Source organism: Hemibagrus wyckioides, linkage group LG13, assembly GCF_019097595.1.
Source record: "Hemibagrus wyckioides isolate EC202008001 linkage group LG13, SWU_Hwy_1.0, whole genome shotgun sequence".
NCBI classification, from domain to species: Eukaryota; Metazoa; Chordata; class Actinopteri; order Siluriformes; family Bagridae; genus Hemibagrus; species Hemibagrus wyckioides.
In genome coordinates this window covers 26,175,622-26,191,035 of record NC_080722.1, presented here as the reverse complement: position 1 = coordinate 26,191,035, position 15,414 = coordinate 26,175,622, and the positions used below count along the sequence as shown (strand labels likewise).

Here is a 15,414-nt window from a genome sequence, read left to right as displayed (position 1 = left end):
TTTTGTGGTTCTTATGGAAATGAATGCCATTCTGAATTCTGTCCTACCCTATTTTGCCAGGTCTTGACCACAGGTGAATATTATCACCTCCAATACATCTGTGATGCTTAAATCAACACAGGAACGATCACAGACTCAGAGAAAGAACGGAAATCCCAGAGTGTCTCCAACCCTGTTAGATTTCACAGGAAGCAGCTTGGGGTTGTTATTTTTCCTAGGCAGGGTTTCAGGAATTATTAATAATAAGCATGCAGATCATTTTAAAAGCAGAATATTATTTTTTTTACTCATGTGGTTAAAGATATACTAGAACATATCATTTCTGCACATTTTCAGTCTGAATGTCTGTAGATGATTGCACATCCATGAATAAAGACACTACTTGACTGCTGACGTGACGTGTGTCACTGGAGCAGGAGGCATCAACCACACAACGTGCACACAACCACATTGTTTGTTCCCCTGAGGACTAAATGAGTGAGTGAGAGAGAAAGAGTGAGAGAGAGAGAGATAGCTTAGGAGGATAAGAAGGGAAGGGGCTGGATGAGTCATCCTTGCACGTCTCAGTCTCCTTTCCATATATCTGGTAGAAAGAGAGGGGGATGCAGCTCCATCAAGGAGAAATACATCATTCCTTGACGTTAGTTCGTGCGTCTCTGCATGTATGGGTTCCTCTCATCTTGGCCTGCCGCTGGAAGCTGGATTTTCTCCTCCTCCTCCTCCTCCTCCTTTTTTTTATGAATGGATAAGGGGAGGAGCTATGCACTTGTATCACAAATTCTATCACGTGTGAGAACATCGGCCGTCCCTCAGATGCGGGAAAAACCTCCATGCCACGCCTGAGAAACCCCTTCCTCGCCTTCTTACCCCACGCATCCAGTCATCACTCCCACTCCCTCCCTCCCTCCCTCCCTCCGTTCATTTCTCCTACCACTTCAGCCGGTCTCATCCGGCCTGCCCTGGGGCTTGCTGACGCTAGCAGACCCCCCCGACCTCCCCCTTCTTTCTCTCTCTCTCTCTCTCTCTCTCTCTCTCTCTTTCCCACCACTGCATGAAGAACCCATGCGAGGCTAGGAGCTGCCGCTGCAGCATTCATATGATCGGAGCACGTTCACACACCCCCTTGTGAAGACGCGTGTGAGCAGCAGCAGAGGCAGCGCTGAGTGCTGTGTGTGTGTGTGTGTGTGTGTGTGTGTGTGTGTGTGTATGAGTGTGAGAGCGAAACTGCGGCGGTACTCCAGCTTTCCATCTCTTCGTTTGACACCCACCGGATTGCTCAGTCTCCTCTTCCTCCATCCCAGCCTTTCTGCCTGAACCTTGTTGGCATGTTTTGCTTCTGCCTGCAGGGCTCTCTGTTAAAGCTCCAGGCTCTGGAGGAGGATGCCAGTTCACCGCCGGATTCTTCTCCCGATGAAAGCCCAACCGGTACGAGTGGCAGGGACGAGACACAACCCCCATCACGCGGCAGCCTGAGAGATGAGAACAGCCCTCAAGGTAATACCTTCACCATGCTGAACGGTGCACCATCTCGCACATGTGCATGTCTTAGCATCATCATGCAGGTGGAAGATGTGACGTAGTACGTTTCTATATGTCACGCTTCCTGGAGCCACTGGATGCTGTGTGAAATGTCACGATTGTGGATGAATGCATGGCAAATTTAGCCTGACAGCTCTTTCTCTCCCATTGATTCATTCTCTAGAAGAATGAAGGATCGAGAAGGGGATTCGTTCGAGATGTGCTCGCCACCTGCTTTTGTTTTTTTGGCTCGTGGTGCCATTTCACGCAGGTGTCTATTAATAATGCGGCGAGTCGGAGGGATATGCAGCGTGGCCGCACCTCCTCACAGCATGGCTTTCTTTCTCTTCTGCTTTGACTAACACACACCTCTGAGCTGACACAAACATTTCAGCATCCTGCTTGCTTTATCATCTTCATCTTTATTTCTGCACATCTCTTTATTCAATTTTTTGAATATTTATTTTCTCTTGTCCAACCCTGTCTCATCTATTTATAGATCATAAAACAGGGGCAGGGATTGCCCGGAGCTTTCGCCTTATATTTTTGCCGTCAGAGCGAAAGGTTCGATGACTCACAAGTGTTTCTTCATACATGTGCTAGTGAACACATATACATGCAGAGATGCGTCCATGGATGTGAATTCCACCTGCTGTTTAACGTCCATCCTCTTCTCATCTCTCACGTCTATATTTACAGAGGGTTATTCTTAGAAAACCGTCCAGTTGATTTTGGAGATTATTATTATTATTATTATACAAATGCACAGTGCTTAAATTATAGCCGATGTGATAGACTTCGACTGAAAGCATCAAGTGAAAGATGTTTCTTGTAAACTGCTCTGACAAACCTGTAACCTGCTGACAAAATAATTCTCATATCAAATTCATTGCCAGAACTACAGAATGCACACAGGATTTAAAGTGACTTTTTTTCCCCCTGAGACAAAATCTCCTTTCCAAAATCTCTCTGAACCAGCCTGAAACGAATCCAAATCATATCCACCCACTGAAGGCCATTTTCTCCGGCCCAGTGTGGATAAAAATAACCAGATATGGGAGGTAATCCGACAATCTGGCAACACTGGGTAATTACAACGGTGCATTTGTTGCTGATACAAAAACAAAAATACCTGGATAAACAAGATCATTTCTCCGCTGTATTTTAATCCGTGTATCATTTATTATCCAGACAAATCTGTTGTTATTTTTCGGTTTTAAAGCGGTGTTGCCACATATCCGAGGTGTGGAGTAGAAGTTTCTAGATTTAACTTCACTCCCGTGACTAAATGATTGAGGTTAATTGGGGTTAATGTCTGCTTTTGTATTTGAAGCAAAGCTGATGTTTAGCAAAAAAAAAAAAAATCAATTGACATCACAAACAGTCCCAAAAGTCCCAGAGAATAACATGATTTATTTTTGGAGCAATGATGATCCAAGCCAGATTCTTCTCAACACACACACACACACACAGACAGACAGGCGTGGATGTGAAGCAGCATTGTAGCCATGTGGGACGTGATGTGAGCTCACGCAGGCTCTTCAGGGGTGTTTATGGAACGTAGGCGCTCGCTATGTACAGATACAGTGTGAAGTTTAGACATTTCTGGTCTAGCATGGACATGGGCAGTGTAGTTAAAAGTGGCTCTAGTAAGAATTTAGGCGAAGAGCAGCTCTAAAGTTTGTAGGCTGATTAAAGAGAGGTCTATGTAATTAAGGTCTAATAATGAATGGATTAAAAACAGTAAATTACTTAACTAATATCTGGTTTGATATGGTTAAGTGTTTTTTGAGGAGAGATGTATTATTTATCATTTATGGAAAGTGTCAGTGCTAAGTTTAAGAATGGAGAATGAAGCAGTAAAGACAAGCGAAATCTGTGCTGTACAGCTGAGATATCATAAATAACAAGTATAATTTCTGTAGCATGGAAGAGGAATAAATCACTTCGGGGTGAGCTGTTATTGGAAAATAATCAAGCAGCCTATTGATGAATTTTCTAGGAATTAGAGAAGAAGCAGCAAAAAAGGGAACAAAAACAACAAAAAAAGGCTCAAGGGTTAAAACAAGGAAATATAACTGGATGGATGGATGGGTGGGTTGGTGGATGGAGGAATAGATGGGTGGGTGTGGGGATGCATTGGTGGGTGGGGGAATGGATGGATGGCTTGATGGGTGGATTACTGATCCCACAAGGGAAGTTCTTGGTGTTACAGTCAGTTCTTAGATAGAACACACACAAAAGAAAAACCTTAAATATTTAATACATTAATTTAAATTAAAGCTATCAGTGCAGATATGAAACAGTTGTGGATTTAATTAGATCAGTCTTTACATTAAAGTACAGTACACATGTGTAAACTGGCAGTAGATCATAAAAATGAAGAAGGTTGTGAGTCTAGTGAAAAGTGTTAATAGTTGTAGTAGTGCAGTATGAGAGTGTGATTACCTGTCTCACACACACACACACACACACACACACAAGCTATTGTATAGCGTTGTGAAGGGTGTGAATGTTCTCGGTGACAAAACTGTACGAGTCTTTTGGAGAATGAGCTCCCCTGACTCTGTAGTGTGTTGTAGAGCAGGTCAGACGGATTGTCCAGTTTGTTCAGTGACCTCCTGTTCCTCACTGACTCAAACGTCTCCAGTTTGTGTCCAACGACAGATCCAGCCTTGTGAATTAGCTTTTTAATCCTGCTGGCATCCCTGGTGCTGATGTTGACCACAACACAGCAAACACACTCGCCACCACAGACTGGTAGAAGATCTCCAGCATCTTGTTACAGACATTGAAAGATCTGAGCTTCCTCAGGAAATAGACTCTGCTCATCCTCTGCTTGTGTACAGCGTCTGTGTGGGTCCTTCAGTAAAAATCGTAAAACCAGAGAAAACAGTGAAGGTGTACATAGAGAAGCTAATTAGTAATTGAACAGGTAACAGGTGGATAGATGCATCGTCAGGATGACACGCCTGTGACATAACAGAGGGCGGAGACAGGACCAGGAAGTGAATATAGAGAATGTCACAATAAGAGCGCGGGCTGTTCAGGTTCAGGAACACCTTAACACACACATCAAATATTCCATTCAACTGATCAGACATTTATATGTGAGAGCTTAAAGCAGTGAATTTACATGTGATGTAAATGCAACTCATATAGAGGTGTGTGTGTGTGTGTGTAGATCGTAGGCAGTCTGAAGGTGACTGCAGCAGTGATCTCCAGCAGAACCCTGGTCCCAGTCGTCTCATCTCTTACATTACGGATGGGAACAGCCCTTTACCCTCACCACGCTGCGCCAGCCTCAGCCTCAGCCAGCGCTTCAACACCGACCCCGAGAGTGCACCATCACCTCCCTGCACACAGCAGCTCATCATGTACCATTACACACACACACACACAGACCCTGACAGTGCACCATTACCATCATATATCCAAAAATACACACACACACACACACACACACATGCACATACTCACAGACCCTGGCAGTGAACCATCACACAGACTCACACACTCATATACATGCATACACACATACAAATGCACAGACACCAGCCTCATGCACAAAGCATCTCATTCTGTACAAATAAACACACACACACACACACTATATTTGCCTCTATATTGTATAATGTTGAAGAAAACCTTCCTCATCAGATGGAGAATTAAATCACTGTCCCGTTCTCTCTGTCAGGCCTCGTGGTATGGTCCGACCGGAGACGTCTGATGACGCTAAAGATGCTCCATCTATTCCATTACTCACTAAACACATCCAGACGCTCAAGAGACGGATACGCAAGTTTGAAGAACGCTTCGAACAAGAGATGAACTACAAGGTACGAGGTTGCCAGATTGTAGCAGCTGTTTCTACTTCCAAACACTCGCCAAATTACATTAATATTAAATGATATCTACACTATATTGCCAAAAGTTTTGGGACGTCTGCCTTTACATGCACATGAATGTAATATGGAGTTGTCCCGCCCTTTGCAGCTGTAACAGCTTCAACTCTTCTGGGAAGGCTTTCCACAAGGTTTAGGAGTGTGTTTATGGGAATTTTTGACCGTTCCTCTAGAAGAAGCGCCTTTGTGAGGTCAGGCACTATACACTATATTGTCAAAAGTTTTGGGACACCCCTCCAAATCATTGAATTCAGGTGTTGTTTTTCAGGGGTTGGACTCGGCCCCTTAGTTCCAGTGAAAGGAACTCTTAATGCTTCAGCTTCATACCAAGACATTTTGGACAATTTCATGCTCTTTGTTGGAACAGTTTGGGGATGACCCCTTCCTGTTCCAACATGACTGCACACCAGTGACCAAAGCAAGCTCATTGATGAGTGAGTTTGGTGTGGAGGAACTTGACTGACCTCAACCCCATAGAACACCTTTGGGATGAATTAGAGTGGAGACTGTGAGCCAGACCTTCTCATCCAACATCAGTGTCTGACCTCACAAATGCACTTCTAGAGGAATGGTCAAAAATTCCCATAAACACACTCCTAAACCTTGTGGAAAGCCTTCCCAGAAGAGTTGAAGCTGTTATAGCTGCAAAGGGTGGGACAACTCCATATTACATTCATGTACATGTAAAGGCAGACGTCCCAAAACTTTTGGCAATATAGTGTACAACCCCATTATAATACCCTCCCACCCCACAGGGCACATCTAATAAATCGAAACAAACAAACGAACAAAAAGTGTCATTTTGGAACAGAAATTCATGCTGGTGGAAAAGTAAAATAAATGTTATTTAATCAAAAGATTGTAAAGATATAGAAATAATAATAATATGAATAATAACATTAAATGTATATTTGAAACATAATGTCATGTTTATAAAGGTTTAAGGATGCCTATTAGATCTCATTAGAATTTTTAATGAATATGGCATTAATTAAGCACATCATGTAGACACAAGGCAGGGTGAAGAAGGAGTGTTAATGTTTTCTAAAATATTAAAAAGATCAAATCCAAACTGTTAAAGAATGCTTTAGCTGCTGCTCTAATCATGTATTTAATGTTTTATTGAAAACATTTAAACATTTCTTTAAAAAGCGGGGGGGTATTTAAGATCTCTGAGCCTTGCTGATGTTTTTGGTGGCTGAAGTGATTTCCTTTCACTGTTCTTCCACGAGCCGACAGAGAGCGAGGGTTAAAGGCGTTCTTCATGTTTTTTGTTTTTCTTGTATTTTCTGCCAATTGTCCAATACAGCAACATCAGAACTCTATTCAGCTCATCGAACTCAACCGCTTATATACAGCAGATGTACAGGAGATGACCAGAAGCCCTGCTGTATAAAACAGGAGCAGGGTCAAGGCTGATTTTACAACGTAGCATCGGTCACACATTTCATCGGTCACACACTTCAGAATGGATCTTAGACAGTTATGCATTACTGTAGTGAAATTAACGAAGAACCTTTTAAACCGAAGAACCTGAAACACAGGAAGTTTCCTTTACACTCTCACTAACACTAAAGATACCAGTGAGATATTTCTATAACTAGTTTTTTACTCATTCACATGGGTCACGTTACTGATCCCCCCTGGTGGTAAACTGAGTTACTGCATCTTAGTGAAATAGAACAAATCAGTCGTGTTTAGAAGAAGTCCAGACTCATGGATCATGTTAATCTATAAGAAATGTCCAGGACAGCGTTGAGTTAGGGATATCATCATCAATTATATTAATTCATTGATCTTTTTTCTTATTTTTTTTCCAATAGCCTTCCCATAATGACAAGTCTGCAAATCCAGAGATTTTCAAGCTGATGAGTGAACTGGCCAAATCTCGCAAGCAGCTCAAAGGTAATCTTTAACACTCTTGTAGCTTTTCTGATCATAAAAATATACAGAAAATTATATTTTATTATATTATATCCAGGTCATTTAAATATAACTTTCATAATAAAACTATGAGATCTTCACCAGAAAAAAAAAATCAGGAAAATATACCTTTTATGCATCCATAATTAAAAAAAAGCATGAACTTGGTGTTAACTATAATTTTCATATTTTAATATTAACCAATAAATCAATAAAAACTCATATCCTTACATCACCCTGCCATTTTTAACATTGTTAACAATGCGATGCATTCAAGACATCTCTAGAATATCAGAGAACTGAAAGAAAAAAGACTCCTAACTGCCTAGAATTTTTTTTTGGAAGCTTAATATCTTCCAAAGATGGCTTTTGGATGTGCCTTAATTACTATAATTAATCTTCTCTGTTTTTTCATTTAATATAAAATAACTTTGCATAAACATTTCAAAACGAAATAAAATATTTTAATGGTTTTATTTAGTTGAGTTGGCCAGGGGTGCCAAAACGTTTGCATACAACTGAACAGTTTGTTATTATGGGACCCTGGATATACAGTATTTTATGTATACGCATTTTTAAAAAATATTTTCTAATATTGTCAAAATATGAAAAGCATTAATAATCAAAACCAAGGTGAAAAAAAAGTGATTTTATAATAAAAATAATAAAAAAATATTGTAATAAATGTAATCTATCTGAAAGAAGCGTCTCTTTTTCTATTTTGATCCGTCTTTCAGATCTGAAGCTGAGGCAGTCAGTGGAGGAATCGAGAGGCCAAGAGAATGACCAGCCCACAGGCGTCTGCAGATACTCGAATGGCCTGCATGAGGCGCCAGAGCAGCAGCAGCAGCAGCACAAGCCCTCTCTGGAGGAGACGGTGGACATGCTGCTGAAGAGACTGAGGGAGAAACGCCAGGCTCTTGGACTCCCAGACAACATGAAGGTAAAGCCATCTGTGGATTCATTCTGTTCAGACGAGTTCACCGACTCTGACCATTAACCTTTAGGTTACACTCACACTCATATTCAGAAATGTAGAAGATATCCTGGTGGTCATTCTGCGGTCACATTATAACAAAATAATACTAGAAAAATATGATATTTTATCTAGATCTTATCATCTTAATATGCATGTTCATAAGACTGGAGACTTTTATAGGAGATTTATAGACAGTAATTATATGTGTCCAAGCACAGGGTAACATTTTAACACACTGTAATAAACACTCTATAAACATTTTAATGTGAATTAGAGAAATCAATCATATAGTGTTTTGGGAACCAAAATAATTTCTCCCAAAAAATGGAATGTGAAACACTGACCCATGATTAACCGTATTTGCTCAGGAGATGACCCAGAGGCAGATGGCGCTGGAGAAGCTCACCCTGCAGAAATGCCTGCTGTATTTCGAGAGTCTACACGGCCGCCCCGTAAGACCCTTTCACCCCCGAACTGACCGATTCATTACTCACATTGTAAGAGGAAGTAAGCTAAAGGCATATTCTGCTAAGCTTTGTGCTAATCTCTTGTTTATTTGTTTTTTCCAGGACACCAAGCAGGAGAGGAACCTGGTCAAGCCGCTTTATGACAGATACCAGATGGTCAAGCACCTGCTGTGTGCCACTCCCACCATAACCACCATCGTACGTGCAGCTTCACTACGCCATCAGAACGTTGTTGTTGTTGTCCTTCAGCTCCCATTTTATTATATTTTCATCTCGGGACCGGCCCTGAGATTTAACCCTTCAGTGTCTGGGTTCACTACTTCATCAGAACAACATACAGAATACTAAAAAACCCAGACACTGGACTGGTTCTGCTGCTGAAAATTAAAATAAGATGAAATTTCAGCATTTATAGGACTTACATCAAACTAAAAACCAGGAAGTAAAAACTAGGAAGAGTTGATCAAAGTTAATTATGTAGTAAAATTTACTGGGTCCCAATAATAAATTGGTAATAAATTGGTAATAAATTACCAATTTATTTTATTTATGTTTCATTAAATTCAAAGCATTTTTCTTAACATGGAAATCAGAGTTGATTCTCGTTTGGTATTTGTATTTGATAAATCCGTTTCATCAAATTTCATTATTCAAATACTAATATTATAAACCATAACTGAAGCAGCATTTAATTAAATTCATTCATGAAAAATCTTTATGATTATAGATTCAGATAATACGCACTCAAGTCAGCCATAACATTATGACCACCTGCCTAATATTGTGTTGCTCCACTTTTGATGCCAAAACAGCCCTGACCCGTCCTGCACTGTGTATTCTGACCCCTTTCTATCAGAACCAGCATTAACTACTTCAGCAGTTTGATCAACAGTAGCTCGTCTGTTGGATCGGATCACACGGGCCAGCCTTCTCTCCCCATGTGCATCAATGAGCCTTGACCGCCCATGACCCTTTTGCCGGTTCACCACTGTTCCTTCCTTGGACCACTTTTGATAGATACTGACCACTGCAGACCGGGAACACCCCACAAGAGCTGCAGTTTTGGAGATGCCCTGATCCAGTGGTCTAGCCATCACAATTTGGCCCTTTCGGTCAAACTCACTCAAATCCTTACGGTTGTCCATTTTTCCTGCTTCTAACATCAACTTTAAGGACAAAATGTTGACTTGCTGCCTAATATATCCCACCCACTAACAGGTGCCATGATGAGGAGATCATCAGTTTTATTCACTTCTCACTGCTCACAGTGTTATGGCTGACCGGTGTATAAAACTTTGTACCCTTAATCAGCAGACTCGTTTCTTTTCATTCTTGAGCTTTAATACTATAACTGTATTATTAAATTGAGCGAATTAACCAACATTTTGTAGAACAGTGCAGTGGTAATGTTAGTGTTTTTTTTTAATGTTTTAATATTTCAATTCAATCATGTGTATCTGATGAAGGAATTTAAATGACAGAAGCAAGACAGAAGCATTCAACAAGCTTTTCTTCAGTAAGACATTCAACTAATGTTGGATTAAAACTGATGGAAAGTATTTTTAGATTCAGAGCTTACATCGATTAGGCCCTCATGTTGAAATCAGAACACTGATTGCTTTTCATTCTTGCGCTTTAGGAGGAAGAGGAAGGTTCTGATGAAGAGTATGTGCAGCAAACTCAGCCCCCACGGCAACCGACCCCTGAATCGATGGAGGAAGATGAAGATGGGGACAGTGACACGGCATTTGTCTCACCTTTGGATGAAGTGAAAGCAGTTCGACAGCCTGCACTCAACATGTCCAACCTCCACGCTGCTTCCAGGTGAGACACACTTCAGTGTCGTAACAAGCCAAGGGTCAGAGGAATAGGAACAAGCCAGGGGTCAGAGGAATAGGAACAAGCCAGGGGTCAAAGGAATAGGAACAAGCCAGGGGTCAGAGGAATAGGAACAAGCCAGGGGTCAAAGGAATAGGAACAAGCCAGGGGTCAGAGGAACACAGGATATAAGCTGACAACCTTTACTAAATTTTGAGTTGTAATCTGTGTAGCTCAGTGTCCCTCTGTCAGAGTCACGTACGGCTAATAACATGATGTAAAAACATCCAATTTTGACTGAATAAAAAACACACCTCCGGTAACTCATTATAGTGTCATGGCAACAGAATCTTAATTAGAAATATTAAACAATGATTAATCTGGGCATCTCACACAGAGCTTAAAAACTGATTCTTAGAATTACAACCATCTTAAAATCTTAAATTTCATTCTGACTAAAAATGATCTATCTATCTACACGATATTGCCAAAAGTTTTGGGACATCTGCCTTTATATGCACATGAATGTAATATGGAGTTGTCTCACCCTTTACAGCTATAACAGCTTCAACTCTTCTGGGAAGGCTTTCCACAAGGTTTAGAAGTGTGTTTATGGGAATTTTTGACCGTTCCTCTAGAAGCGCATTTGTGAGGTCAGACACTGATGTTGGACGAGAAGGTCTGGCTCACAGTCTCCGCTCTAATTCATCCCAAAGGTGTTCTATGGGGTTGAGGTCAGGACTCTGTGCAGGACAGTCAAGTTCCTCCACACCAGACTCTGTCATCCATGTCTTTATGGACCTTGCTTTGGTCACTGGTGTGCAGTCATGTTGGAACTGGAAGGGGTCATCCCCAAACTGTTCCCACAAAGAGCAAGAAATTGTCCAAAATGTCTTGGTATGAAGCTGAAACATTAAGAGTTCCTTTCACTGGAACTAAGGGGCCGAGTCCAACCCCTGAAAAACAACACCTGAATTCAATGATTAGGAGGGGTGTCCCATATAGTCTATCTATCTATCTATCTATCTATCTATCTATCTATCTATCTATCTATCTATCTATATATCTATCTATCTATCTATCTATCTATCTATCTATCTATCTGTCTGTCTGTCTGTCTGTCTGTCTGTCTGTCTGTCCAACATTTCAGCCTAAATTCATGTTATAAATCCCTGATGACTGTAAACAATGAATAATTGCATTATAAATAAGCGATCAGGGTTTGTGAAGACACTCATGGTATAAACGTATCTCTTTAATGGCTTGCAGGTCTGAGCTGCTCCAGTGTCTGCGTGAGACTCGTGCGGAGAAGAAGAGGAAACGGAAAGCCATCAGAGAGTTCGAGGAGCACTTCTTCAGACAGATGGGCAGGTAGCACTCGAGGGACACACAGCAGTGACATTAACACATTTTAATGATCACGTACGTTACATTTGGCATTTGTAAAACACCAAGAGCAGGAGAAAGAAAAGATACACACATCCACCAGGCATTTCAGTGTGGTTAGCTTAATGCACATCAATACGATCAACTGGCAGAGAGAAGAAAAAAATAATCAATGCACCAAAAAACACAGTATTTCAAATGATTTGCAGAAAATAAAATCTATTTCCTTGTAGCTGATATCCACCCATGTACAAAACTATTTCAATAAGGCAGCACAAGGGTTATTCTCATTGGGTAAATGGGCTCACAAAGTCTCTATTAATGACTCTCTCTCTCTCTTTTTTTTTCTGCTCTCGGCTCTCACAAGGACTGCACAAAAAGACGATCGGATTCCCATGACGGAAGAATACCAAGAGTACAAAAGCCTGAAAGCTAAACTGCGCTTGCTGGAGGTTCTGCTAAGCAAACAGGAAACTACATAGACTATTCACATATAGACTATATCCTGGTTTGCCTTTCAATACAGATCTAGATATTTGGACCAAACCATGTTTTTTACGTACATATGACATGCTCGTGCCATAATAACACTACAATGCACTTTAACACCGGTACTAAAGTGGTCTGCCCCGAACGTCCCATATGCAGGGTTCGATCTATCTCTAAGGGAGGAAAAAAAGCCTTTACGTGGCTTCTGCATGACGTAACGTGTAAATGCAGGTCTCTGTTTTGTGCTCATTCTTCATTCCGAACTCAGCGGAGACTGACAAATCATGTGTGTGTCTTAAAGAGGAAAAGAAATGCTGAAAATATGGCACTTTATATTGTTTTTTTTTGTTTTTTTTAAACCAAAGCGTGAATCAATATGCAATTTTCTTGGTTTCTTGTTCTGAGTTTTTTGTCATTCTGAAGTAATTTGAAACGAAATGACAGTGTGCTCTCAGACGATCGGACCATGATGCTCAGGGTCGAGGCGGGCGGGCGTTAGGGCGGAAAAGGGGCGGGGACTTTTATGCTGAAAACCCAGAGCACTTATTTAGATTTATATTATATGCAAACTTACCAGCTGCTGAAGCACACAAATGCTTGTATTAGTGGCAACTGATGTGAACTATAATGTGAACTATTGTGAAATATTGTGAATGTGTCCCTCTATTACACTTTTCTTTTTCATTTTTTTTTTTTACAAAGAAGTGAACTGTGACACATTAAGAAGCCTCTTAAAGGAAGGGCAAAATGACAATGACAAGATTCAAAGAAAAAATATATATAAAGGTATAAGAAATTTGACTATGCTTTACCACTTTACCATGAAGCACAATGGTCCTTTTTATGGTCAGAAAGTTTAACACACTCAGAAAAATAAGAAAAAAACCCCCAAACAATTAACAACCTCTACAGATTATACCAACCCTGCTTTGCCGTTTCAGCCACAACAACTTATATTAAACAATGGTGTTTGTGTCTTGCATGCCAGGCCGACATGGAGCCGTCTTCTACAATCATGTGTGGTTTGTTCGGTGTCATGTGTTAGCTGTGTTCCCAGATGGAATTTTTGACGTACACAGCCACCATGACTATTTCGTTGTTTGAACAATAGATTTTAGTGCATGTTAATTTTGCATTGTTTTTATGCGGTAGATTTGTGCAAATTTAATTTTTTTGAGAAATTTCTTTCTTGCTCTCATGTGCATCCATTTCCTGTCCCAAAGTCCTTGGTATCGTGCACTTCTGGTCCGTTCCGTTTTCTATACACTGGTTAAAAAATAAATATTTTTCTATTTCTACTACTTGGCAATGTTTATTAAGTGTCAGACACAGTATAGTAGGTTTTTAGATCGGAATAAATAACATGAAACACTGCAGAACGCCTAGGAAAGAAGTGCTGATGTCATCGTTTCGTTATTGACGTCTACAATGTTCTTTAGAATGATCCGAAATCTGTGTAATATTAATACACACGTACAGTATATAGCCTCGTTGTACAGTATATATCCAGCTACATTATCAGATTGATGCTACTTTATGTTGTCACCTTTGGCAAAATATGGCACTGTAACTCTAAAAGGTTTCACAGCCAATAAGGATTAAAGGAGCAAATGAGGCATCCCTTTTTTTTTAACACAAGGATAGTCCTAATGATGCCTCTGGATACGGATAGAAAAATAGAGCTACGGTCGAATATACTCAATAAGAGATGAGTGTTTGGTAAAAAGCTTGAGAGACACATGCATTTCGAGGAGCCTTGAGACTCCTACAGGGTTATCAAAGGAGAGAGTTATTGGAAAGAAAAGACTTCGAACAAACAGGTAGAACAGAACAGAACTGAACAGCAGGGGGCGCTTGAACGGGGGTTTAGCGACCGACGCTGATGTTACAGGTCTTGCAGCTGGGGTCCTTCTTGGCGTTGATCGTAGACAGACTCATGAGCTGGTGCCCACTGATCTCAGCCACCGTGCCCAGGCTCAAGTCCACGGGGTCTGTATAAATCACCTCTAGGATGAGGTCCTGCGCATGGTGGAAGGAAAGCCGCCCTTCTTCATCCTCGGTGCACGTCATGAAGCGGTTGTTGGTGATGTCCAGCAAGGGGAGCCTCTGCTTGCAGAATTCATCGCCTGGTGAGCCGCATGGTGCCAGCACCAGGATGACGTAGTGGTAAGCCGTGTACATGCAGTAGAAATCTGCAAAGTACAAGTTAGTGTTGTGGTTGAAGAGAGCCTCGGCCGGCGCTTGGAAGCGGAAGCGGCCGTACGGCGAGTCCTGCGGTGGGGCACCCGTATTGAACTCGGTGTTACAGCTGAAGAAGATGCCTTCCAGCTTGCCACTGATGGGTGAGCCGTGGCTGCCGCTGTTGTCCTTCACCAATGGCAGCATCTTGTTTTTCTGCGCCTCCCTGTAACGAGGGTGCATTTAGACGTAAATATCTAATCATCACCATTCTTCATGCTGCATATTAACATATTAGACTTTGCTCTTTAATTAAAGAAAATAGAGACTCAAGAAACAGCTGCACACTTCAGGATCCAGTGAACTGCATCTACTACAAATCCATCAATTATAACTCAAACATCTACTTGTAAAGGAATAAAAAGGGAAGAAAAAGCGACGTGTTCAAACAGCAGTACAGACATGAATGTCAAGCTAGAAGCGGCACTGAAATATGTTCGATCGTACAGCAAAGAACGAACAGAACACAAAGGCTTAAACATATGATTAAGAGATAGAAGAGAGATGCCGAGAAAGAAGCAGGCTATGCAAACACACAAAATCTCTCCATAAAGTCTTTCGGAGCCAAATGCCACTAACAGGGCTCAGTGGGACTCTTATGTGGAAGGTAAATGAAGCTAATTAGATTCCAAGGTGTTTCTCACATCTCATTTCATCTCTTTTGGCAGATTTAATAAAGCGCTTTTGTCAG

At 41.1% G+C, this 15,414-nt stretch overlaps 2 protein-coding genes across 4 annotated transcripts in view; one reads left to right on the top strand and one right to left on the bottom strand.

The window, feature by feature from the left end:
- The first annotated feature begins 1,031 nt into the window (after nucleotides 1–1,031).
- Nucleotides 1,032–13,786, top strand: fam13c (family with sequence similarity 13 member C). The gene is made up of 10 exons (XM_058407076.1): nucleotides 1,032–1,494; nucleotides 4,703–4,895; nucleotides 5,216–5,357; nucleotides 7,247–7,328; nucleotides 8,084–8,289; nucleotides 8,694–8,777; nucleotides 8,895–8,990; nucleotides 10,432–10,616; nucleotides 11,880–11,981; nucleotides 12,364–13,786. The coding sequence occupies exons 1-10, from the start codon at nucleotides 1,326–1,328 to the stop codon at nucleotides 12,476–12,478; spliced, it is 1,374 nt and encodes a 457-aa protein (XP_058263059.1). The 5' UTR covers nucleotides 1,032–1,325; the 3' UTR covers nucleotides 12,479–13,786.
- Nucleotides 13,152–15,414, bottom strand: part of phyhiplb (phytanoyl-CoA 2-hydroxylase interacting protein-like b) — a 19,435-nt gene continuing 17,172 nt past the window's right edge. For all 3 annotated transcript variants that reach the window (XM_058407077.1, XM_058407078.1, XM_058407079.1), the window contains exon 5: nucleotides 13,152–14,885. In XM_058407077.1, the coding sequence (XP_058263060.1) occupies nucleotides 14,352–14,885 (534 nt within the window). In that variant the 3' untranslated portion in view covers nucleotides 13,152–14,351. The remainder of the gene's footprint in view (nucleotides 14,886–15,414) is intronic.

Excerpts from the sequence above, each read along its gene's own strand:
- fam13c (XM_058407076.1), top strand. The coding sequence starts at position 1,326 with ATGTTTTGCTTCTGCCTGCAGGGCTCTCTGTTAAAGCTCCAGGCTCTG. Across the intron at positions 5,358-7,246 it reads AACAAGAGATGAACTACAAG|CCTTCCCATAATGACAAGTC; the intron begins GTACGAGGTTGC and ends TTTTTCCAATAG. Across the intron at positions 11,982-12,363 it reads TTCTTCAGACAGATGGGCAG|GACTGCACAAAAAGACGATC; the intron begins GTAGCACTCGAG and ends GGCTCTCACAAG.